A 25,733-nucleotide genomic window follows, 5' to 3' on the forward strand; every position below is an offset into this window, starting at 1 on the left:
GAAGAATGCATGTTAATCCCCCTTTTCGTTTATCTAGACTTTAATATTTTTGGAAACACCTTTCCTTCTGAGTTTAAGCATAAAGGGTCTGCTTGTTCTCCATAATAAGTTGTTCTTTGTTATCCGTAATATTTTTTTTTTTTTCAGAATATAACAAATTCAAGCAAAGAATGACAAAAACTTGGTTTTCTCTAAGCTATTGGCTTGGTTTTCTTGATGTGACTAAGTTTAAGTCTGCTATTTAAGTCAACCTCATTTAAAACGTTAAGTTGATGAAGAGCAGCAAAAAAACCTACTAAACTTAAGAAAAAAACTTTGCGTGAATGGCTTTCACCAAAACATGTTGGTGGTGGTGGTGGTATTGGTGCTCCTTCCCTCCATACTTCATCACATATAAAGAAAGATATATTAGCAGTTTAAGCCCATACTTCGGCTAATAGTTGCTACTTAAAGTCTATATATTTTGTGTTACTAAAAGCAAGTACCAAGAAAAACAACAGCAGCAAGCAACTGACAGTTAGACTGGCAACTGACAGACAAACATAAAAGGGGGGTATACAAAAAACATTTTGGAAACATATCCAGACAAATGAAACAAAAAATAATCACTAAACTTGATGGTAGCAACAATGTTACTTGCTGCCATCCTTAAAGTTTTGAAGGCCCCCAAAGGAATCTAAGGCACCACCTTTCACTTTATTACAAAATTTTTGGTGGGCAAAACCTCAAGTGGCAATTACTTTTTTTGTTAACAGAAAAACAAAATGGACAAACAAGAGCACCAAAATATGATCCTTCAGTGATCTTCTTTGTTCAAAAAACCGAGGTTTTGTGGGGTAATTAGAAATTGCAGTTTGTTCGTTTTTTTCTTCTTTAAAACAGATTAGAATCAAACTCAAAAGAAAGCCATTTAATTGGCTTTGCAACAAAGAGTAGTCCCATTAAACAAAAAAAAACCAAAGATCAGTTGAGGGAGATTCCCTAAATTTAGAGTAAGGAGTGAGTACAGCAGTTTATTGACCCAGTAAAGAAAACGAAGCAAGAGAAAAAAAGGAAAGGCAATGTCAAACAGGTGCTTTAGAAGCATTTTAACAGAGGATGATATCATATCGTTTGTTTCATTTTTAATTAGTTCCTAAGAAAATGTTATAACTGTAATTTCCACCAACACCACCACCACTGCTCAAATGCAATCAAAGTTTTGGCCTGGTAGAAAGGGAAAAACGTTCACCGTTCATTGTTGTTTGCTAATTTATTTGTCTTACATGATGATAATACCATTTATTCTTAATTTGTTACTCCCATCCATCCCAATTGGAGTGTTTAATGCTTTCTAAGGAAAATTCAGTCATTTGTTTATGTGAATGATAATGACAAGTTTCTTGGAAGCCAAGTAGCCACAAATGACTTGTTCTTGAATTCCTGTGAATTGATGCTTGTATTACGGTTTTGCAGCACACAACAGGTGCAGCATAAAAAAACATCTGTATCCAATGATGGGGGAGGGGATTTAATTGAATTTAGTGTTCATCTCCCCACGGGTTTATGTAAACGATGACAACCTATGATCACCTACTATTGCTAAAAAGAGGAGGATATCTTTATGGTCATTGAAAACATTTGCAGAAGCTGGGCCCATTTTCTTTCTCTACTTTTCGGATCAGTTGGCTTTGCCTGTGTGAATTGAAACAACTCTTTTATTAGAAATTTGCTCCTATGTTTACTATTACTAGACACTGAAAATATGTGTAAAAATTCTACTGACGGAGAAGTTAATATATCAGGCTAAAAAAGTAATTAATACCGACCAAGGTCAAATCCTTAGCTCTATTCCTCAAGATAATAAAAGTTTCTGCGATTATTTCATTAAACATACTACACCTTTTGCCTTCTTTTGGTTTTCGATTAGAACGTTTTTGGGTCTATTCCCTGGATCTTCAAAAAAACCATCTTATCAATTCGTTCATCCATGCATCCAAATCCCTCATTTAGAATTAGTTGGGTAGCAGGGGGAAATCTCATGAATTTACACTGGCACCTACTGGGCTAAATGGTAACTCAGATTTAATCAAAGACACAAACCATTGAAACCAACGGAACAAAACCAAAGACATAAATATAATAAAATGGGTTACATCGGTAGATGTCTATGGTATCTATCATAATATTCTGTTATCATATTGTGATATAACATTATCTTATACATAACATAGTCCCCATTTTAATAAGTATTTCGTCTGATTTTAATGATCTCATTCGCAAACAATCGCTCTGGAATGGATCATTTACCTTATATACATATATAATTCCTCATAGTTTAATAGTAAAATAAAATTACATGTGCATTTTGTCCAATCTTTACAATTTTCAACAACTGACAGAACTCTATTTAAAATAAGTTTATTGACTTCCTTGCTTCATTCCGCAAATTTTAAGCATAATCATGTTAATTGTTGAGACATTTTAAAATCTCAAAATTTTCTTTAATTTTATATTGTTTAGATACTCTCAAAATTGATAGATTTCACCTTAGTAGGATCATGCCGGAGTTACAGATAAAATCTCATTAAAATAATTCGCAGTTCAGTAGACGTTACTATTAACAACAATGAACATCGTTACCGACTGGTGATCAAAGGTTTATTGGTATCTGTAATGACAGATGCGTCTCCTTACGTTAACACTGAAGTTACTCAACGATATACTGTGGTTCTTAAACCTGTTAAAAATCCACGCTAATGGCATTCTTTTTTTTTTTATTCCTTTATTTATTCCGCTTGGGAACATAGGGCTTCTACAAGAGAGTTCCATCTTAATTTATCGTTACAAATATGTTTTAAGTTTTCAAAATTTGTATTTTGTTTTGATATTTCTTGCAAGACCGTTCTTCGCCAGGTGATTCTTGCTCGTCCAAGACGTCGGCTGCCTTGAGGGTTCCATTCAAGGGCCATTCTAGCTATACTATTATGTGGCTTCCGTAGCGTATGGCCTATCCATTTCCATTTTCTTCTTGTTATTTGGCGGATTATTGGTTCCTCTTTTGTCATTATCCATCAGATCAATGGCATTCTTTGACTATTGCTAAAACTTTGTTGAAGTCACAGACAAAAGCTCAGTAAGTCAATTTCTAGAATGCCTTCACAACCTATAACAACAAAGACATTCTTACCGACAATCGACTGAGGATTCATGTCTAGAATATTAGGGACATATTTTACTACATACAGAACTTTGAAGATCCTCAGCTACAAGCAGTTGCTCCTACAAGTGTTTGTCCTTTTTTGTTCCCTAATTTCTTTGCTGCTAAAAAATTCACTGCACCGTTTTATCACTCCTAATTTTTTTTTAAACCCCCATATTTTTCCAGTTTGGAGGACATAATTTTTCGTCTACTGCCGTTGCTCCTAAATTTCATGTGAAAATTCGCCTCAGTTTTGCTCCTAAATTTATTTTAGAAATCGTTTCTGCTGAGTTTCTTGAATCGAATCGACTGTTTTGGTTATTTTGTTTCTCCTGGAAATGTCACAAAACTTAAAATGCATTTAAATAGGTTGCTCTTGGGTCCACAGTCAAAAGCTCGTTAAAATAATTTCTGAAATTGTCAGATGTAGTTTTGTTGTTCATCTTCAAAAATATTGATTGACACATAGATGTCGTGTTAATATATATTATTAACCATGAACATTATTACCGACAAAAAGTTCATGTCCAGGATGTGGTGAAAATCTTTATCGATATACAACGGATGTATTTCCTAGGGTTAAAGGTTTAACATCTACAACTGTAGAGGACGCCTCTTTCGTCTATAGCTGAGATATATAAATAATCAATCCTACGATCATAGGATAATCTGTAGGATATTATGAAGATCTTTACAGACGTCTACCGATGAAATCCCTATCGTTAAATTTCATCGCTTTTTCACTTGAATGAAAACCTCTGTATATAAATTGAATACCTCTGTCGTCTAGTAGTTTTCACAAACATCCTAGAAGGGACAAGGGAGACTTCTCTTATATCAATGAGTGCACATTAACTGATTGATAAGTGACTAGGCACGTGGACAGAAATGCATCTCAATTACACTTCAGGGGTGTATAAGACTAAAGGCACCTCTTTAGAGAAGTTTTACATTGTTGAAATACTCAGGAAATTGTACCAACCTTACGCTAAAGAGTATTTTCAGTGAACATCATTGCCGACTGTAGACGGAGAGTTCATGTCCAGAATTCTATGCACCGATATTGACACATTCAACCTTAGAGAGTCTCTCTGTCTTTGTTCGCTCGTGAAAAAGTTTTACACAAGTTTTTGTCCCCTTCGTTAGATTAGATTTAGGTGAAAGATTATCTGGACAAAGTGATAATACATAATTAAGAAAAAGCTCAAACCATTAACAACAAAGCTTTTATCCTTAGCAAAGACTTTAATCACTTCAAAATACACGGTAGCCTTCTCTAATATCAATGAGTGAACCCCGAAAGGCGCCTCTAAGAAACCATTTTAGTTTTACATGGCTGAAATACACAAGTAGGGTCGCCAACATTATACTGAGGGGTGTTTTGCCAACGTTGAAAAACGTTTATGTTGCCTGGCCTGGAAATCGATCACGGACATTCAACGTGCAAGGTGTACCATTGAACCACGGTGGCACACAGCTTAGTAATTATCGAGCAAAAAAAAAATGGAGTTATGAATAACTCCATCTTCCAAAAAATGGCGACACCAAAAGTAGAAAATACATCCATGACTGCAACATAGTGCGTAGCAATGCCAATAGCAAAGACATATAACATACTATATGCTCGGCTAGTGATCATATAAAAACTTCAACAAAATCTTGCAATTTACCGCAAAACTGTGTGCAATTGAGTGAAAAGACTGTGCAGCTTCCCTAAGGGCGACACCTAGAAAAAACAAGCACATTACCCAAAGATATATAATACAATTTCCATTGCTACTATACATCGGCAGATGGCGCTGGAGGTCTAACATAATGTTATGTTCCAATATGGTGACATAAAATTATGTTATACTTATTTTTGTTGCCGTCGTGTTCTGTTAGTTGCCTGTTATACACATGGTTATATATATGGTTTAATAGTAAAATTGAACTGCATTATAGTGCACAATCTTTACAGTTCTATGTTTGTTCATAAGAGTCTCTACAGCTCAGGATGACATTTTTTATAGCATACTCATATGTACATGTATGTATATTTTGTATGGAGATTGTCTTTGCTAAATTCGAGTTTTCATTTCTCCATTGTGGTTCCTTATAGTTGATCGAGTTCGCATTACCAGATTACAGATTTATATATTTCGAGTACAGTAACTTTATCATGCCTCAAATCATATCGAGTGTGTCTTTGCTAATTTAGCATTGTAATTTTCTCCGGTAGGTGGAGTATTTCCTTTCCTTTTATATGTCGAGTGAGTCTTAAACTATTGATTGAATAAATAGCGCTCGACTCTCTTGAAATATGTTTTACTATATTTCTCTTTTACCTTGGCTAAAATTCAAAAACCCCTCTGTTTCCTTTCAAATATACCACACGACTTCTTGCCATAAAAAATATTTAAATTTTTCACTAATTATTCAAACATGTAGGGTGTCATGTTATGTTGTGAAATGTTGTCTTTCAGCCAACGACCAGTAGCTGTGTGTGAGTACAAAACTTAACAAATGACATGGACATCGACAGCAACTACTCTGCTAATTATTGTCTGTGGTGGTAATTGGTTTATTTCCAAGAAATTCTTTGCTCAATCCCCAACATTATGCCGTGAGGTAAAGAAAAAAATAGATGTGCATACAGACAATTTGAAAGGAGAGCTAGCGGCTGGCTTCCGAATAGTCGTCAGTCATTTGTTGCAACAGTAAATAGTAAGATAAGGCAGGTAATTCTGGAGTTGCATCTTCATGTGTGTTCTGCTGGTTAGTTAGTTTCTCATTTGTGATAGTTATATTTAAATTTTGTGGAATGTTATAAGACTGTGGTTTAATTTGCCAGGTATGTTAAGAAGGGAGGAAATTAACGTTGTAAATATTTTGAAGTAATTATATAAAATGAGTTTTAATTATTCATATTTTATGGCAATGCAAATCACATCATGATTTGTGATAATGACAGATGAGAAGACCTGCATATTAAATCGTTCTAAAATGTTTTTCAGAGTAAAATAAATTCAGCTAATAGTTCTGTAATTAGAAAATCAAAGTTTATATGTCACCCCGAGGAAGCAGTGCGTGTACGATTTGATAGCGAAAAATTAGGTCTTTAGCATAAGAACGTGTGGAAATTTTGAAAAGTTTAAAAATCCGGACTCTCGGTGAAATTAAAATTGTTCGTATTTTTTTTTTTCTTTCAGGAGGGAACATTTTTTTAGGACACTAATTAGACACGAACGTATCACGAGTAGGTAGTGCGTGAACGGATTTAATCGTCAGATAGAATTACGCATGTTTGATTTAATGGTTTAGTGATAGATTTAGTGGATTAGTGTAAAGCAAAAATACGAGATATTTAAATTAAGCACGCGTGACACAGAATACGGAACAACGTGCCTGCATATAATCTAAAGAGTTCCTCAGAAAAATTTTAGTTCGGCGGTGAAGATTTTTCCATTCAACTATAAGACTTATTTTATTAATATGTAAATACGTTTATATACGAGCCTCGAATAAGTGACAATTGTCAGATTTTGCTTTAGCACTAAAGCTTGGTACACACGTGTCACGCGTGATTAGTGCATGTATGGATATTATTCCTAGACCAACCACGACCAACCACGAAGGATTAATTTAATGGGAAATAATATATCTTTATAATAAGTACATTTGTCTGTCTCTAATCTAAAGACTTCTTCCGAATAATATATAGTCGATAGGGCAGGGACCTCCATTTAACTAGATGGCCTAAGTTTATATTTTATTTGACTTGTATTTCAACAATGTTTTTTTTTCGAGTTTATTAAACCTTTGGAAGACTTAAGGACTAAATGACCCTTGCTACACTCTCTTTCGAAATTGCGTTTTCAGGCCGTGCCTCTAAAGAAATGTCAAACATTTCGATTTTGGTTTAGCATAAATGTTAGCCACGAACGTGTCACGAGTGAATAGTTCTCTGATCTAAAGAAATCCTAAGAAGGATATAGATTCGATGGTACAGAGTCTTCTCAAGGCAAGTGTTACACAATGCTTGTCTTCCTTTCATTTAGAAAGCGTAAAGCGAAATTTACGGTGTTTAGGAAAGGCACGCGTGACTCGAAATACTTTAGAAAACGTATCCTTCTTTGATTTAAAGAGCACCTATAAAGGATATAGATTCGATGTTAGAAAGTCTTCCAAATCATGCAAACACGACAATGCTTGAAATAGGCACGCGTGACACGATGTGAGACACAACGTATGTCTTTCGCTAATCTATTCAGTTATCATAAGTTTGAAAAGACCTACTGGGGTACTTTCCCTGAAATGAATAAACTCACTTTTCCAATTGCGATTTCAGAAAGTTTGTGGAAATACTATGCACGCGTGACACGAACTATGCCGCGTTGGTTAATTTTATGATGGAATTTGTATTCTTCCCAACTTTTTTTGTAACACATGAAGTTGCAAAGCAATTGTTGGCTGCGTCCAATGCTTGGGTTAGACGAAATCAAAACTTTTCAGTCGTGTGATTAGACATGTTTGGCCATGAAAAGACATCCCATATCATTGAACTAAATATAGAATCGGGCTGCATTGATTGATATAAGAGATGTATATCCATTCAGGATATACGTTTGAACTCGGCGATATCATTGAGCTAAATATAGAATTGGGCTGCATTCAATGATATAAGAGAAGTCTCTCTTTATCTATTCTGGAATGTTTGTCATGAGTAATGTTTTTTTTTTTTTCAATATTTTCAATAATGTTGCACGCGTGACACGAAGCTCAAGGTAAGTTGCAAAGCAATTATTGGCTTGCCCAGTGAACGCTTGGGTTTAGTGGTAGCATTACGCTGAACAATTGGGTTCGATTCTCAATCTTGGGTTCAGAGGTCACGGTGCTCTTGAAGCAACTTTAAATGGAAGGTGCTTACACCTGGGAAGTTTCTGCGGATTCTGAAACTACAATGTTCATAGATGAGAAAAATCAAAAAATAAAAAAAAAATCGGTGAAGCGATATAAGTGGACATTTTTAGGGTTTTTTAGGTTTTCACGATTTTGCTTGGAAACCACTAGTCCTATCGAAATGGGACTTAAGAAATCCATTGTCCCAATTTGAACTTCTATATCTCAATAACGGTAAATCCTACGAAATTATCATAAAATTCAATATTGTAGGGAATTTTCATAGCTACAACATTTTCTTTAGTCCCACTTCGATATGACTTGCGGTTTCCAAGCAAAATCGCAAAAACCTAAACAACCCCTAAAAATGTCAACTTGAATCGCGATTTATTTAAGAAGCGCTCCGGCGATTTTTGTTTTTTGATTTTTCTCATGTATGAACATTGTAGTTTCAGAAACCGCAAAAACTTCCCAGGTGTAAGCACCTTCCATTTAAAGTTCTTTCAAGATCACCGTGAGGTGACATAAGCCCCTCATCATGAAAACAAGTGGCGTGGTTTGACACTCCGACATGTCAATGAAAATAAAGTTCCATATAATTGAGCTGCGTTCATTAATATGTGGGAAGTTCCTTCAGGGATTGTTTTCATGTTTCCTATATTTTCATTTACTTCGATAATCACCAAGGGATCCTAAAACCAAAATTTCCCATTTCCCCACTTCACTGTGCAGTCAAAGAGAACAACGTGCTTTCGATGATCAACACACGAACATAATTATCATTATTATAATCTTCTTAATTATAATTAAGCGTTTTATATGTTCTAAAACTATGTTTTGTATCTCTGTGCTATATTTGAGAACATTTTCTAATCATAGCTAATGGATAAGAAAGAACGGCGACACAAAGAAAATTACCTGAACACAACACATTCGTGTCAATATACCCCAAAGGGCTAATAATAGAGCAAACGCTTCGAGAGGAAACAGGTAAAGTGGTGTGAAAAATGACTTGGGTGAATTGATTTCCACTTAAGACTTGTTTTTTTGGGGGAGGGAGTGCTTTCGTTGTCTTAATATACCATGAACGTGTTGGAAGTAACATTGATTTTCTCAAAGCTCTTTTGATAAAAATATTCCAATAGATAATTGGATAAATAGGCAACAAGAACCCGGGCAAGTAGACCAGTCTTAAACCTGAAAAATCTAAGTGAAGTGTTTCTGGAGAGTTGGGAGCTGGAGCTGTGATTTTCTACTTCTTGGCGCCATCAAAAAACAATCAACACAGGTTGTTGTTGCTATTGTCGCCCTGCTTGTTGTAAATGAATAATGAATAAAATGAGAGTCTAATCAACTAAACAAACAATCGATCAACTTTGTTTGGCCATCAAGATGTGTTTTGTTATTATTTGTTGGTTACTTTTTTTCTCGATCATTGTTGCATGACTTTGGAATTTGTTCCAGCCGTTTCATGTTCGTGCAATGTTTTCTTGTAATGTTAACAAATTATAATTTGACAAGTCTATAAACAAAAAAGTTAATTATGATTAGGCAACGGCAGCTAAAAAGGGGTGAGGGCCAAGGAAGTAAAGTGATTTTTTTAAAAATGGAATAGGATGCACGTTCCATCGGCAATTAAGGAGTAGATGGTTTTATGAATGGCACGCCATTCTTTGGCTCTGGAAACACTCTATTGCAGGGCAAACACACGTAATGATTGATTATCGGTAAGGTATGAATTGAAATGTTTACCAACGGGCAGAGAAAGAGAAGATTAAAGGGGTGAAAAAAAGTGTAAGCCATGGTGGCGACACGAAAACCTTAACACATTTTTAAATGAAAAATTGCGTGATTGGGAAGACATTTCTCTTAGAATAGCAATTTTTTTCTGGAATAGTGATTTTGTTATTCGAGTTCTATGAATGATTTATATGTTCAAAGATGTGCGTGTTGCGGTATGTGTGATCTCTTGGACCTTTGGGGAGCTTTTTCTTTCAGCTATAGTGGTGAAGATTAAATTGTTGTGGGTTATTAAATGAGTTTTTAATTATTACTAATGTTTGAATTGCTGCTGCTCCAGAAACATTTTAAAATATTTCGAATGATATAGACATTGTTGAAAATACATAGGTACTTAATTACATTCCAAGATTTGGTAGAATAACATTTTCTTTTCTTACAAAAATCCGAGACTTTGTTAACAAACACATTAAAATAAATCATCAAACGGTATTATTTAATTAATTTATATTATATTTTTAATTATTTCTGAAAAATAAGTTTGTGGTTTTTGGTGTGACAAAGATACAAAATTAATTGGCAGCAATTGGCAAACCCACTGCGGTCGGTTCAAGGCACCGGATTGTGTCTTAGGAATCTACGACCAGTTTATTCTTCCAATATTTCCGGCCATAAATTAAAATTGTAGAAATACGAAATAGTATTTCCCCATTTTTTATCATTCTTGAGGAAAGTTGCATACCCGCCTTGCACGCTGAGTTTGAATTCGACTCCCAGCCAGAACACTCCTCAGCATAATTTTGGTAAGGCCACGACTGTCTGTTCCATGCATCGGCATCTCCTACTCACCATAATGAGAAGTGGTTAGCCAGTTGCCCAACATCAGCATGGTTTCCGGAACAGTTCTGCACTTCGTATTCACGGAGAGTTGGCGTAACGCCCAACTAACATAAGCCCAAGGCGAATCAGAGGTGTTATGACCTCCCAGTCTCAGTTTAGTTTTCAGCGTTATGACCGTCACTATGTCGATCAAATACATAGCTCTTTAGGTTGATCCGACTCATTGAGTTGATCCAGTTTTTAAAAAAACGTAACTAACGTAAGGAGAATTTTGAACATAAAATTCAAATAACCAGTTGTGTATTAGGTCCAGATGGTCCGTCCCCTACGCGTACCCAACTTTGTTTGCATTTGCCCAAGAGCGAAAGTCTTAAATCCCGTGAGGACATGACGTCCAAAGTGAAATTGGGCCTTATGTTAGCGTTCAGAATGTTCATAATGCCCAATTTTTTTATTGCGCTATGGTCATAAGCCGCAATTATCAATCGAGAACAGAAGCACGACCTGTTTGCGACCGAACAGTCATGGTTCGAAGGTATTCTATACCATATCTCATGTTAGCTATAAGAGGACATTGGATAATCAACTACGTATATCGATGTCGAAGACCCGCAGAATGAAACCGGGATGATATCTTCGGAACGGTTTACACGTCCTCCATCTTAGGAATATGAAACTACACCCAGAGAAAAAAATATGATTGATCCAACAATATACGATCAAGATCAAAATATGTATTGTAAAGATATTGAATGTAGTATTGTGACTCCAACAATGGTTTTTTTGTCAATTTCAACAATTGTTTTTGTTAAATCCAAAAATATTTTTTCTCAACTGAACAATAATATTCTCTTTTCATCGAACATTTTATTCTCTTCTCTCGATATTCGATGTCGTGGTGAAAAAACACCAGCATTCGGCACACAACAACAACAATTTGAGCAAACACTGTTGTCAGTGCATGGTTTTTCAATTAGTGAGTGGAGAGAGAAGCTCCCTTTGCTTGCTCGCGAGTAAAGAGGTGCCGCACTCTGGTGTACACCAACAATGAGATTCATGTTTTTATTTCTTTCTTCTTTTTCATTCTTCTTTGGGTTTTCATAGTTGAGTTATACCGGCACAATCTGGGAAGTGTTTTTGGGAGGAAACCTCTGCCTGGTCGCAATGAAGTAGCTCTGTTTGTCTTTGTTGTCTGTCAGTTAATGCAGCACACCATGTATTATGCTCCAAATATTATACGTGACATTTATATCAAAGTTATATGGAAAATGTATATGAGAATTATATACAATCAAGTCAAAATTTTCACTAACACGTTTTCTGGGCTGACAATAGTTTATCTAAAAATTCTACATTATGATAGTTCCTACCATCGGTATTGTTAATGATTTTTACAATAGTGGGAATTTTCCAAGTTGTTTTTGTTTTCTATGTTTGGGGCAAAATATGGTATTTTTGTATTTGCAATTACAAAACAAAAAATTGTTGGAATAAATATAGATATTGTTGTTCCAACAAAAGCGACAAAAATTTTTTCTCTCCTACTCTACATTTTTCTAGTTGGTTATTTGCTTGAATTTTGATCGGTTTGATATCTGTAGACTAGAATCCGAAAAAAAAAAATTAAAAGGGACAGTTGACCTTGACGATTTTGACCTTGAAGGTGAGGTTATTTTAGTATTCTTTAAGACGAGAGCTACAACTTTTCCTCTAAGAGTAAACCCAAATTCTTAGCGGTTTAGAAGATATGTGCCTGACAAAATGATCCCTTTTGACATCAAGGCCTCAGGTCTTTGGGGCCCATAACCGCGAAAGTTGAAGTGATAGGGTAAAACGGCGGGACACGTGTCTTCTTATTTTTGGTCTTCTATCCCGCTGCGGTGTCAGAATATGGTTAATAATTCTCGTGTCGCACAGTGTAATTTAAACAAAACAAGTAAGAAAAGCGTTAATCTCGGCCAGGCCGAACTTTTTATACCCTCCACCACGAAGTGTATTGAAGTTAATTCCAAAAATTCGAAAATTGGAAGATATCGTCCTAGGGGAGCTATATAAAGGCGTGGACCTATACCAACAAATTTCATATGGAAAGTTTAATACCCCAAATTTCAGCCATTTCGGTGGATTAATGTGGCCACAACCTTCAAAATACCGAAAATCTGGAGGAACCGTTCTATGGGGGCTATATGAGGGGAAAGTTTTGTACCCCCAAAGAAGACTAAATACCAAATTTCAGCCATTTCGGTGTGATAATGAGGCTAAAATCTTCAAAATACCGAAAATCGGGAGGCATCGTCCTATAGGGACTATATCAAAACGCGGACCTATGTAAACATTTTATGGTAGAAATGTTCCTTAGCCTCTGGAAACACAAAATACAAAGTTACAACCGATTCTGTGGTCAAATGGGACTAATACATTCAAAATATCGCATAGTGACGCGTACTAAATACGGGGCGTTATATGGGGGCTATACGAAAACGTGGACCTACATAGCCCGATTTCAATGCCAAAAGTCCTACGTACATATAATAAATTTTACCAAAATTTCATCCACTTGCTTCAATCCGTTCGGACGCTAGAGTGATTTCAACAGATGGACGGACATGGCTATATCGATGTAGAATTGGACGCTGATCAAGAATATATATAGTTTGTGGGGCCTACAATGATTATTTCGAGTAGTTACAAACGGAATGGCAAAATTAATATACCCCCATCTTATGGTGGTGGAGGGTATAAAAATTAGCCTATTGTTTTTCTGCTTACTGACAATGCAGAAGATAGCTTGTTTACATTATTTTGTAATAGGTTAATCGGCTCATGTAGGCCGATCAGTAGGAATGCCGTTTCCAACAGTTTTTGGGAGTTGATTTTGAACACCAAGCTTGATTTAAATGTCCAGATTTAAATGTATGTATCATGCCCCTTTATGCTGAACAATTAAAAAGAAAATTTCTGTCTGAATAATATTCTAAACGTTTCACATTTTTGAAATGCTTCAAATCTTTAAATATGTCAATAAAATTCACACATTTGTTTATACCAACCAAACCAAAAAATAAAAACGTTCGCATGCAAACCTTTAAACCATAACAAAATAATACATGTTTGTTGTTTTTGATTTTTGCCCAAAATACCACAGATAAATACAATTTTATTTAAAAACATAAAAGAAAAGTAATGAATATTTAAATACAAAAATAATATCAATATGTACTCATACAACAATAGGTTTCAAAAACCGTATACAAACAAATGAAAATAAGAAAAACAGAACTACCTTAACTAACTAAAATAAATATTCGTAAATTACAAGAATTCAAAATTCGTTCATTACATATTTCACATAACATGCATGCATCATCAAGAAGATGAGAATGATCATGATGATGGATGATGATATGCATTAGTATCATGCAAATCATACATTCATCCATCCATCCACGTACCATACATCAATCTTTTTTCATTTCAAACACCAACGTTATCATCTCTTTCCTTCTCTCTCTCTCCCACTCTCTTTTTTTTTTGTTTGGTCTATCACTCAGAGGACCAATTAGTTGTAATTTTTAGTAAATTCAGCGTACTTACGTCCAAGACAGGTATGTTTGCGGAATTGCAAGAAACCTTCCACACAACGACAGGCACCATCCAGACAACTGCTGTTGGACACCTTCATGGTACACTGTTCATTGAGTATACAATCGCCACCCAGAAGTTGAGCTGTAAAATAGAAAGAATGAAGGAAAAATTATTTTTTGTAATGTTGTTGCATGCATTATTAATGGTTTTGTCTGACTAGCAATGGCTAGCCGAGGTAATAAGGAAAACAAAAAAACGGCAACAGAATTGGCTTCCAGGCCATCCTGGGCCCATAAAAGTGTTAAATGTTAATGTCTGATGGCATGTTGTTTGGTCAAAAAGCAAAACATGTTTTATTAGCTTTTTTGTGTTTTCACGAAGATGGTCAGGGATGGAATAGAAAAAATAAATGATTAAACAGGAACGTAGCAAAGGGTTTGTAAGGTAGAACATATACATACATACATACATACTATATCGCTTATTTCATCAGACCTTCGGAAAATTCTAACTAAGGGCTAACGAACAAGTCCAATGGTTGCGGAAGGTGGAATGCCCAGTACCTAGTACAAAGTCTCATGACCAAATATCAGGTTATATAGTCATTTTTGGTAGCCCTAACTAAATAGAAATCAACCTACTAACCCCTTATGTCATATAGTCATTTTATGTAGCCTTTTTTGGTAGCCGTAACTAACTAGAAATCAACCTACTAACGCCTTATTTTAACAAGGACATATCACCCAAAATTAGTAGTTATTATATGGCCACTAAAAGTCGTCAAATAAGCTGAATACACCATATGCTCTACTTTTAGAAAGTTTGTTGTGAATTTATGTTCAGTTTCACCACACTTCACATTCCTATTTTACCAGCTGCTGGGATTGAACCTTCGAACTTCTGGTTTTTAGCTACTCATTACACACTGAGCCACAATTTTAAGTGAATTGATTTTCAATTCTTGGGTCGCACCGTGGTGCAATGGCATGCACGCCCGCCTTGCACGCAGAAGGTCGGTGGTTCGATTCCCCGGCCAGGCAACATCAAACATTTTTCAACGGTGGAAAAATACCCCTCAGTAATGTTGGCGACATTTCCTGAGTATTTCAGCCTTGAAAAACTTCTCCATAAGTGGTGTCTTAAGACACGCCGTTCGGACTCGGCGATAAACAATAGGTCCCATATCATTGAGCTAAATATGAATCGGGGTGCACTCATTGATATGAGAGAAGTCTCCCTTGTCCCGTATGGGATGTTGTGGAACAATGTTTTTTTTTTTTGTTGATTTTGTAATGTACAATTTTAAAGAAATAACCCATTATTTTTCAGCCTACTGGTAATGCCGAATTAGCTTTTTTACATTGCTTTGTAATGGGTTATTCGGCTCATGTGTCTTCCATATTTTTGCTTGGTAAGAAAACTACGAGTTTCTTTGTACTCGTACCAAAAACGAACCGCGAGCCGCGCGTATAAAACTGTGTTTTTGGTGGATCGAGTCAAACAAATTTCAATGAACAATTAAGCGATCTTGGGAGAATAGTATCGGAGTACATGTTCGAGAGTCTGTGATCTCTGTGTTCATGCAACGACAAGGTAGTATCATCAAAGCCTAACAAGATGGGCAATAGAGAGGAAAGATTCCTCAACAACACCTTAAAATCTTAGCCAAAGGCTTAAACATTTTGTATTCGTTGTCCCCTCTGGATGGATAAAACTTCAAAACCATATCCCCAAACATTAACATGATCCTGTTTTTTATTGCCAAGTTCGAACTGCGATATTATAACAAAACAGCATGACCAAACGTTGCAGAACTCTGATCACTGAGTGGATTAAATAATTTTTTACAATCCCCAAATGACCTCAAAGCGTGGATGTTTTGGACAGTTTTTTGCAAGCCTCAACTGATCTCAAAACGTTGATTTTTTAATATAATTTTTTACAAGCCACCCAAGACCTCAAAACGTCAATTTTTAAAATAATTTTTTACAAACCCCAACAGGCCTCAAAACATTAAATTTTTAAATAATTTTTCTCAAGCCCCTACAGACCTCAAAACGCTATTTTTTTATTAAATTTTCAAGGCACAACTGACCTCACAACGTGTATTTTTGTAAAGATTTTTTATTCAAGCCCGAACTGACCTCACAACTTGTATTTTTTAATGATTTTTTTCAAGCCCGAACTGACCTCAAAACATCAATTTTTACAGAATTTTTTCAATCCCCAACTGACTTAAAAATCTGGATTTTTAAAAGCATTTTATACAAGTTCCAACTGAAGTCAAAACGTGGATTTTTAAAAAAAATTTTTGTCAAGCCCCAAATGACCACAAAATCTGGATTTTTAAAGATTTTTCAAGCCCCAACATATCTCAGAACGTGGATTAAAAAAAAACTCAAGCCCCAAATGACCTCAAAACTTGGCTTTTAAAAAAATGTTTCAAGCCCCAACTGACCTCAAAACGTGGCTTTATAAAGAATTTTTTTTCAAGTTCGAACTGACCTCACAACTTGGAGTTTTAAAATGATCTATTTCAAGCCCCAACTGACCTTAGAAGGTGGATTTTTTAATAAATTTTTTCAAGCCCCAACTGACCTCACAACGTGGATTTTTTTCAAACCCCAACTGATCTGAAAACGTGGATTTTTTAGGAGTTTTTTTCAAGCCCCAACTGACCTCAAAATCAGGATTTATTAAAGAATTTTTTTCAAGCCCCAAACTGACCTGAAAACATGAAATTTTAAAGATTTGTTTTCAAATCCCAACTGACCTCAAAGCGTGAATTTTTTAAAGAATTTTTTCAAGACCCTACTGACCTTAAAATCTGAACTTTTAAAGGAATTTTTTTTCCAGCCACAACTAACCTCAAAACGTTGATTTTTTATAGAATTTTTGTTAAGCCCCAACTTATCTCAAAACTAGGATTTTTTAAAGATTTTTTTAAAGCCAAAACTGAGTTCAAACTTGTTTTTTAGGGTTTTTTCAAGCCCCAACTGACGTCAAAATCTGGATTTATTAAAGAAGTTTTTTCAAGCCCCAACTGACCTCAAAAAATGAAATTTTAAAGAATTTTTTCAACCCTAACTGACCTCAAAACGATGATTTTTTAAAGAATTTTTTTTTCAAGCCCCTACTAACCTTAAAATCTGAATTTTTTAAATAATTTTTTCCAGCCCCAACTGACCTCAAAACGTGGATTTTTATAGAATTTTTGTTAAGCCCCAACTTATGTCAAAACTTGGATTTTTTAAAGCCCCAACTGACCTCAAAACGTGGATTTTTTAGTATTTTTTCAAGCCTGGATTTATTAAAGAATTTTTTCAAGCCCCAACTGACCTCAAAACATGAACTCAAAACGTAGTTTTTTCGGATTTTTTAAGCCTGGATTTATTAAAGAATTTTTTTTCAAGCCCCAACTGACCTCATAACATGAAATTTTAAATTTTAAAGATTTTTTTTAAACCCCAACTAACCTCAAAACGTGGATTTTTTAAGAATTTTTTAAGTCCCTACTGAATTTTTAAAAGAATTTTTTCCAGCCACACTGACCTCAAAACGTGGATTTTTTATATAATTTTTGCCAAGCCCCAACTTATTTCAAAACTAGGATTTTTTAAAGATTTTTTTAAAGCCCCAACTGAGCTCAAAACTTGTTTTTTAGGATTTTTTTCAAGCCCCGACTGACCTCAAAACATGAAATTTTAAAGAATTTTTTCAAAGCCCAACTGACCCCAAAACGATGATTTTTGAAAGATTTTTTTTTCAAGCCCCTACTGACCTTAAAATCCGAATTTTTAAAATAATTTTTTCTAGCCCCAACTGACCTCAAAACGTGGATTTTTATAGAATTTTTGTCAAGCCGCAACTTATCTCAACATGAACTCAAAACGTAGTTTTTTCGGATTTTTTTAAAGCCTGGATTTATTAAAGAATTTTTGCATGCCCCAACTGACCTAAAAACATAAACTCAAAACGTAGTTTTTTTCGGATTTTTTTCAAGCCTGGATTTATTAAAGAATCTCTTTCAAGCCCCAACTGATCTCATAACATGAAGTTTTAAACATTTTTTTCAAACCCCAACTGACATTAAGACGTATTTTTTAAGTTTTTTTTTCAATCCCTACTGACCTTAAAATCTGAATTTTTAAAAGATTTATTTTCCAGCCCCAACTGACCTCAAAACGTGGATTTTTTAAAACTTTTTTGTCAAGCCCCAACTAACCTCAAAACTTCGATTTTTTAAAGATTTGTTTAAATCCCCAACTGACCTCAAAATATGTATTTTTTAAAGAATTTTTTTGAATGCCCAAAGGACCTCAACACTTTGATTTTTTAAAGAATTTGTCTCAAGCCCCAACTGGCCTCAAAACGCTGATTTTTTAAAGAATTTTTTTCAAGCCCCAACAAACCTAAAAAAAAGATTTATTTAGAGAATTTTTTCAAACCCCAACAAACCCCAGACGAAAGCACAGTGGCATCTAACAGTACAACCTCCCTATCCCTTAAATGGCCTATGAAAATGTCTAGATGAATATCTGGTTACATCTATGCCCTCCACCATAGGGAATACAAAAATCTCCCAAAACTTTTGTATAGGAAAAGTCATCTCCGGTGAACTTTTGTATAGGAAATGTCATCTCCGGTGAACTTTTGTATGGAAAAAGTAATCCCCGTGAACTTTTGTATAGGAAATGTCATCTCCGCTGAACTTTTGTATAGGAAAAGTCATCTCCGGTGAACTTTTGTATAGGAAAAGTCATCTCCGGTGAACTTTTGTATAGGAAAGTCATCACCGATTAACTTTTGTATAGGAAATGTCATCTCCGGTGAACTTTTGTATAGGAAAAGTCATCTCTGGTGAATTTTGTATGGGAAAAGTCCACTCCGGTGAACTTTTGTAAAGGAAAAGTCATCTCCGTTGAACTTTTGTATGGGAAAAGTAATCCCCGTGAACTTTTGTATAGGAAATGTCATCTCCGCTGAACTTTTATATAGGAAAAGTCCACTCCGGTGAACTTTTGTATAGGAAAAGTCATCACAGGTGAACATGAATTTGTAAGACTATACATGAACTGGGACCAATGTTCACAAATTTTCGAGTATACGTTTTCTGACCTATTTCTCACAAACATCACGTAAATGACACAGAGAGACTTCTCTCATATCACTAAGTTCTGCCCGATTGGGTATTAAGCTCAATGATACTGGACCAACTTTTTAGTGGCGAACTTGAACGGCGTGTCTTACGGCATGACGGAAAAATACTCAGTTTGAAAAGATGTTAGATCTAAAGTATAATTAATACCCAAACATTGTATTAGTTGGTCAGAAAATATAGATAAAATCCCACAAAAGACGCATCTGTGAAGAAATTTTAGCGTCATATTTTAATCCTGCTGCTAGATTCATTGCAACAGACTGAAGGATGGACATATAGCATTTCCAAATTAAATGAAACCTTTTCCAAATTGAATGAAACTTTTTCCAAATTGAATGAAACCTTTTCCAAATTAAATGAAACCTTTTCCAAATTAAATGAAACCTTTTCCAAATCAAATGAAACCTTTTCCAAATCAAATGAAACCTTTTCCAAATCAAATGAAACCTTTTCCAAATTGAATGAAACCTTTATTTTTATTAAAAGAAAAAAAGCCAGAATATTTTGAAAAGAGAAAGAAATAAAAAATTATATGGGTTTTCACCGATTTTTTACTTAAATTCTAATCTTAAGTAATGACATAAAAGTGTACCTCCCTGCATGTTTTGCTTCCTTGAACTTAAACATTTCATAATTTTTAAAGTTATAGCGAAATAATCCTAAAGAGAAAATTTAGTTTTAAAAAATTCCTAATAACACTGTGAACAAAATAAAGGCGAAAATCTGGGGCAGAGATAATTCCTTTTGGGAATGAATGGCCTTTTTGAGTATATTAAGAATTCCGAAGGACAGATCAGCCGTGAGTCGAAGTTCCGAGTTATGGCCTGATTAAGTTTCTGCTGAAGACCATGTAAGGCATCTGAAATTAACGTTATATCTTTGTTAATTGTTGTTTTAGGGTTTTCACCAAAAAATTAATCACGCCATAACTCGGAAGTTTGACTCACGGCGGATCTGTCCTTTAGGATTCTTAATATACTCACCAAGGGCTTTCATCCCCAATAAGAATTATCTCTGCCCCAAGATTTCGGTTCACATTGTAATAACAGGGGCTAATTGTAGTACCTAATGAAGTGGTTCACGATTTGCTGCTTGGGGAATTCTCAATGGACATGGTCCTTACATAATTAGAGCAGTCGTGTTGATTGAGCTGTTCGATACTGTGCCCAATCACGTCAACGGTATTACGATCTATTGTCCGATCGCGTAGTACCACTTTGGCACACAATTTTATTCTTGAAAGTTTTTTTAGGATAATTTGTATGCAATAGCTTAATAAGTAAACGAATACACATAATGATAGAATTAAACCGGTGTAATTTGAAATTTTGAGTGCCATATTCAGCAATGTTGAACCCAAAAGTAAATGTATTTTCAAAAATACGCGATCAGACAATAGATCGTAATATCGTTGACGTGATTGAGCATAGTAACCAACAGGTCAATAAACAGGACTGCTCCAATTATGTAATGAGTATGTATGTCCATTGAAAATTTCACAAGCAGAAAATCGTGAACCACTTCATAATGTAATACAATTAGCCCCTGTTATTATTAGCAACTTTTTAACCCTTAATTCTCTCTTTAGCATTATTTCGCTATAACCTTAAGTGATGCCCAACACTTATGAAATGTTTAAGTTCAAGGAAGCAAAGCATGCAGTAAGGTACACTTTTATGTCATTACTTAAGATTAGAATTTAAGTAAAAAATCGTTGAAAACCCATATCATTTTTTATTTCTTTCTCTTTTCAACATATTCTGGCTTTTTTCTTTTAATAAAAATAAAGGTTTCATTCAATTTGGAAAAGGTTTCATTTGATTTGGAAAAGGTTTCATTTGATGTGGAAAAGGTTTCATTTGATTTGGAAAAGGGTTCATTTAATTTGGAAAAGGTTTCATTCAATTTGGAAAAAGTTTCATTCAATTTGGAAAAGGTTTCATTTAATTTGGAAATGCTATATGTACAAGGCTGGACTTTCTCCTGATTAAGAAAATAAAATTTGTCGGGTCGCGAATGATTTTTTCGAAACGTGGAATGTTTGCTACTGGCGACAGAAGCAACGACGGACTGTACGATTCTCCTGCGCTGGCGTTCTTTCCTGGCTTCACTGGCTGGATCACCCTGCCAACTTTCCGTGTTTCTGGTACAATATCGGTGGCCAACGATTAATTTGATGTTCCGTGTTCATCTAGTTGTTTAAGCATTAGTCCGTGTGGGATGAAGGCTTTGGATGGATTCGGTATAGTGCCTTTACGATTCGCCTGTGACACCCTTGCTTGACTTCAATAGCGGGATCAACCTGACAACATTTCAAGCTTTTGGTGCAATAACGATAAATAAAGGTTTCGGGCCCACTTGCTTAAACATTACCAATGATATTTTGTGTGTAGTTAGTAAGCGTACGAATAGGGAAAAATGATGAAATTAATGCTCTGTTCCAGAACCTGCAAGAATCTACAATTTTTTACTACGATAGCAATTTTTCCTTTATAATAATTGTTCCACAAACATCCCAGACGGGACAAGGGAGACTTCTCTCATATCAATGAGTGCAACCCGATTCATATTTACCTCAATGATATGGGACCTACTGTTTGTTTAGCGCAGAGTCCGAACGGCGTGTCTTACGAAACCACTTTATAGAGAAATTTTACATGGCTGAAATATCCAGGAAATGTCGCCAACATTACTGAGAAGTATTTTGCAACCGTTGAAAATTTTGATGTTGCCCGGCCGGGGAATCTTACCCGCGACCTTCTGCGTGCCAGGCGGGTTTGCATACCATTGCACCACGGTTGCACGCTTTATGTTATCGAAAAAAGTAGCCGTCAAAGAGATAACTTGTCTACATGTGGGAGGTAACCTAAGGACGGGACCGATATAGTCCATATTCCAACCTGATACACGAATGGATGAAGTAATACGATGTGCAAAGATTGGACCAATAAGAAACTCCCTGGGAGAGTTATTTCCATTTTAGTTAGTTCCCTTCGAGAGATATCGTTCACACGGTTTTACAGAAAATTTTGAACTTTTGTGGTGAAAGTAGCCGAAGGAGTGGACCGATATGACCCATCGTCGAACTTAAACTAAGTTTGGACAAAATATTCCGATGTGCAAAATTTCGTTTGAACCGGTTGATCCGTTGGCACCAGCCAGCCAGACAGACGAACGGACATGGCTAATCCGACTCCAAATTGCCTGAAACGAATTTTGTCCAAGCATACTTGGGGTCTAAAACCAATGAGGCAAATTTTTGGTCGGATCAAAGTGTAAATATCCTCGTTAACCTAAAGGCTGAGGGTATAAAAATATAATTGACCCCCATTATTTAGCTTAGCTACGTTCCTGTGTTTTTCTTCTTATCATTTCTTTTCCTTAAAAAATATATATATTTTATTACTTACATGACAAACATGTTGTACTATTGTATTGAACATAGTATGGTGCACATTCACAATAGCCTAAAGCCGAACACGACGATCCCTTAATAAAATCCGTACAATCCATGTCATGTTGACATTTGGAGCCAAGTGTTGTTGCCGCCGCTTGTGTGGTATATAATGTTATAATTAACACTAACTGTAAATATAAATAAAAAAAGAGAAAAATAAATATTATTAAAAACTATTTCAAATCTTGGGATATAGAAAAATATTGAGAGGTCAATGGACGTTTGAACGAATGAATGTGTTAATTAAATGCAAAACAATTCAGAGAGAACCTGTTGTACATGGTCCAATTGTTCTAGTCTTAATTAAATAATGAAAAATAGCAATAAATTTTTGAAGAAATATAATACCAATATGTGGAATGTAATTGTATCGATTCCCATCCCAACTACTGTTCGAATAATAATTGATTCATGCCAAAGTCGCTCTTGGTCAACCGGATATGATTCCCATTTAATGTTGGGAAATCTCAAGACCCTCGTATGACAACATAGATAAAGTGACAAAACTGTAACGATCAATGCGGATGTTGTATTTGTTTCCTAATGGGGACATTAAAGTGATTTTTTAAAGAACATTACAGCAATCGTTGAATATTTTAATATTTTCTCTTTGATATGTGTAAAAATCAATGCCTCTTTTGATAAAGAATACTGCGGCTGTCTTCGTAATAAATATAACAACTATTTGCTGCTTTCAATAAACATTGCCAATATGATACCTAACACCACTTTCGAATTCCAAATAATTCACCTGCATTCAAGTCACAATTGATTCCACAATCAAATTCTACTCTCATTTGTTACTTTTATGTACCTCCAATTAGAGTGGTAATAAATCGATTACTTCTAAAAGGCGAAATGAAGAAACTTTCCAAACATTTATAAGCTTTCGAATCAATAAAAACGCCGAACAATAAAAATAAAACATTTTTTTACAGTAGTCAAGAATAATGAAAGAGAACAAATAACAAAAAAGAAAAAACAAATCACAACAAAATCCATACCCTCCCCAAAATATTTATTATTACCCCCCAAATCAAAGAAAGCTTTCTAAATGAAAGAATAATAAACACAAATACATTCAATGAATACAACTGACAACTAATTTCACTATTTACGATAGACGATCATAAAATCATATGGACAGCATCTTGACGCTCTTTATTTATGTTTGTAGCCAACCGCACATTCAAACAGCCGGTCGGCCACTTCATTGGCAATAAAACGGAAACTATAACAAAACACACACACACACACATACGATTTTGTGCAAAGCAATTAAGGCAAATTAAATGCCAACCTAATGTGAATGCCAGTATAGAGAATTGTGGCCACCACATTACAGGCTGTCATCAAATATCAATGAGCCAAACAGCCAGATAAACATTTGGATTTTTACTTTAAGAATGAAAAACCAATTAGAAAATTGAAATTTGACACACTCCTAGATTGATAACCTATATTTTTCTAATTTGAATACCGATAAAATCCACATATCTCTAATTCTAATTAAAAAGTAATAAAAAGTAATGCTTGAAAGCTGTTATCATTTGCGGTTTAGGCTATTTACAGACATTTTTGCTATACCTCGTTTTTATTAGCATTAAGGCTTTGTTTTTGTGCCATGAAAATGTACCACCACAGGGAATTTTACTATGTACTCCAAATGTGTGTTTCTCTTTTTTCTTTTTTTTTTGGGGTCTTCTTAACATTTTTGTTACATCTAAAAAGTATTAATCTTAAAAATTAAATAACGATTCTATGATACCCACAGAATAATTCGGAGTTCAGTTGCTCGCATTTTTAAGCTGTGTAGGGATTTCTAGTATTGTTAGATTTTGGTTAGAATTTATGATCTCTCACGTGAGAATACTTAGGTGTACAATAGGTCAGAAATGTGAAGATTTTGCATTCGTGGAATAATGATGAATGAATTTTAAGAGAAACACTCGTGGATTCTTATTTGTCAAGGTATACGAGAGCTTTAAGGATGGACATTTAAAAATTTAAAAATAAAAGCTATGATAAATAAATAATATATATAATGGTATGCACGCCCGCCTTGCACGCTGAAGGTCGTGGGTTCGATTCACCGGCCAGGCAACATCAAACATTTTTCAGTGGTGGCAAAATACCCCTCAGTAATGTTGGCGACATTTCCTGCGTATTTCAGCCATGTAAAACTTCTCTACAAAAGTGGTGTCTTAGACACGCCGTTCGGACTTGGCGATAAACAGTAGGTCCCATATCATTGAGCTAATATGAATCGGGGTGCACTCATTGATATGAGAGAAGTCTCCCTTGTCCCTTCAGGGATGATTGTGGAACATCTATAATATCAAATATTAAATATATATTATACATTATATATTATATATTATATATTATATATTATATATTATATATTATATATTATATATTATATATTATATATTATATATTATATATTATATATTATATATTATATATTATATATTATATATTATATATTATATATTATATATTATATATTATATATTATATATTAAATATTAACTATTAAATATAGTTCCCAGCTGAACTATATCAAGAATTGCACTAAGTCAAATGGAGCCAGGGAAAAGCTGGAAGATGTGCATAAGCCTAGTGGACCTATGCAAAAAGTGTCCAAGTACAAGAAGCTGTTAAATTTCAACATGAAGGACAAATATATGTCTGAATATTTGAACAAATTTTCAAGCATTTCAGATCAATTGGCAGAAGCTCTCATACAAATCCAGTATGAACTTTTGGTAATAATCCTATTGTCAAGTTTGGAAAAGGATTATGAGAATTTCGTAATAGCCATGGAAACAAGGTACAATCTTCCTACGCTTATGGTGTTAAAACAGAAATTATTGGAGGAATGG

General features: G+C 34.8%; 1 protein-coding gene across 1 annotated transcript in view; it reads right to left on the reverse strand.

The window, feature by feature from the left end:
• The window catches only part of ImpE1 (Ecdysone-inducible gene E1), a 118,277-nt gene that overhangs the window by 41,194 nt on the left and 51,350 nt on the right, over positions 1 to 25,733 (reverse strand). Inside the window, exons 3-4 of the mRNA XM_073983097.1 lie at positions 22,799 to 22,973; positions 14,237 to 14,368 (exon numbers count right to left, since the gene is read on the reverse strand). Of these exons, the coding sequence (XP_073839198.1) occupies positions 14,237 to 14,368; positions 22,799 to 22,973 (307 nt within the window). The remainder of the gene's footprint in view (positions 1 to 14,236; positions 14,369 to 22,798; positions 22,974 to 25,733) is intronic.

The sequence above is a fragment of the Musca autumnalis genome, unplaced genomic scaffold (genome assembly GCF_047663935.1).
Source record: "Musca autumnalis isolate F117 unplaced genomic scaffold, ASM4766393v1 scaffold_4, whole genome shotgun sequence".
In the NCBI taxonomy this organism is placed as follows: Eukaryota; Metazoa; Arthropoda; class Insecta; order Diptera; family Muscidae; genus Musca; species Musca autumnalis.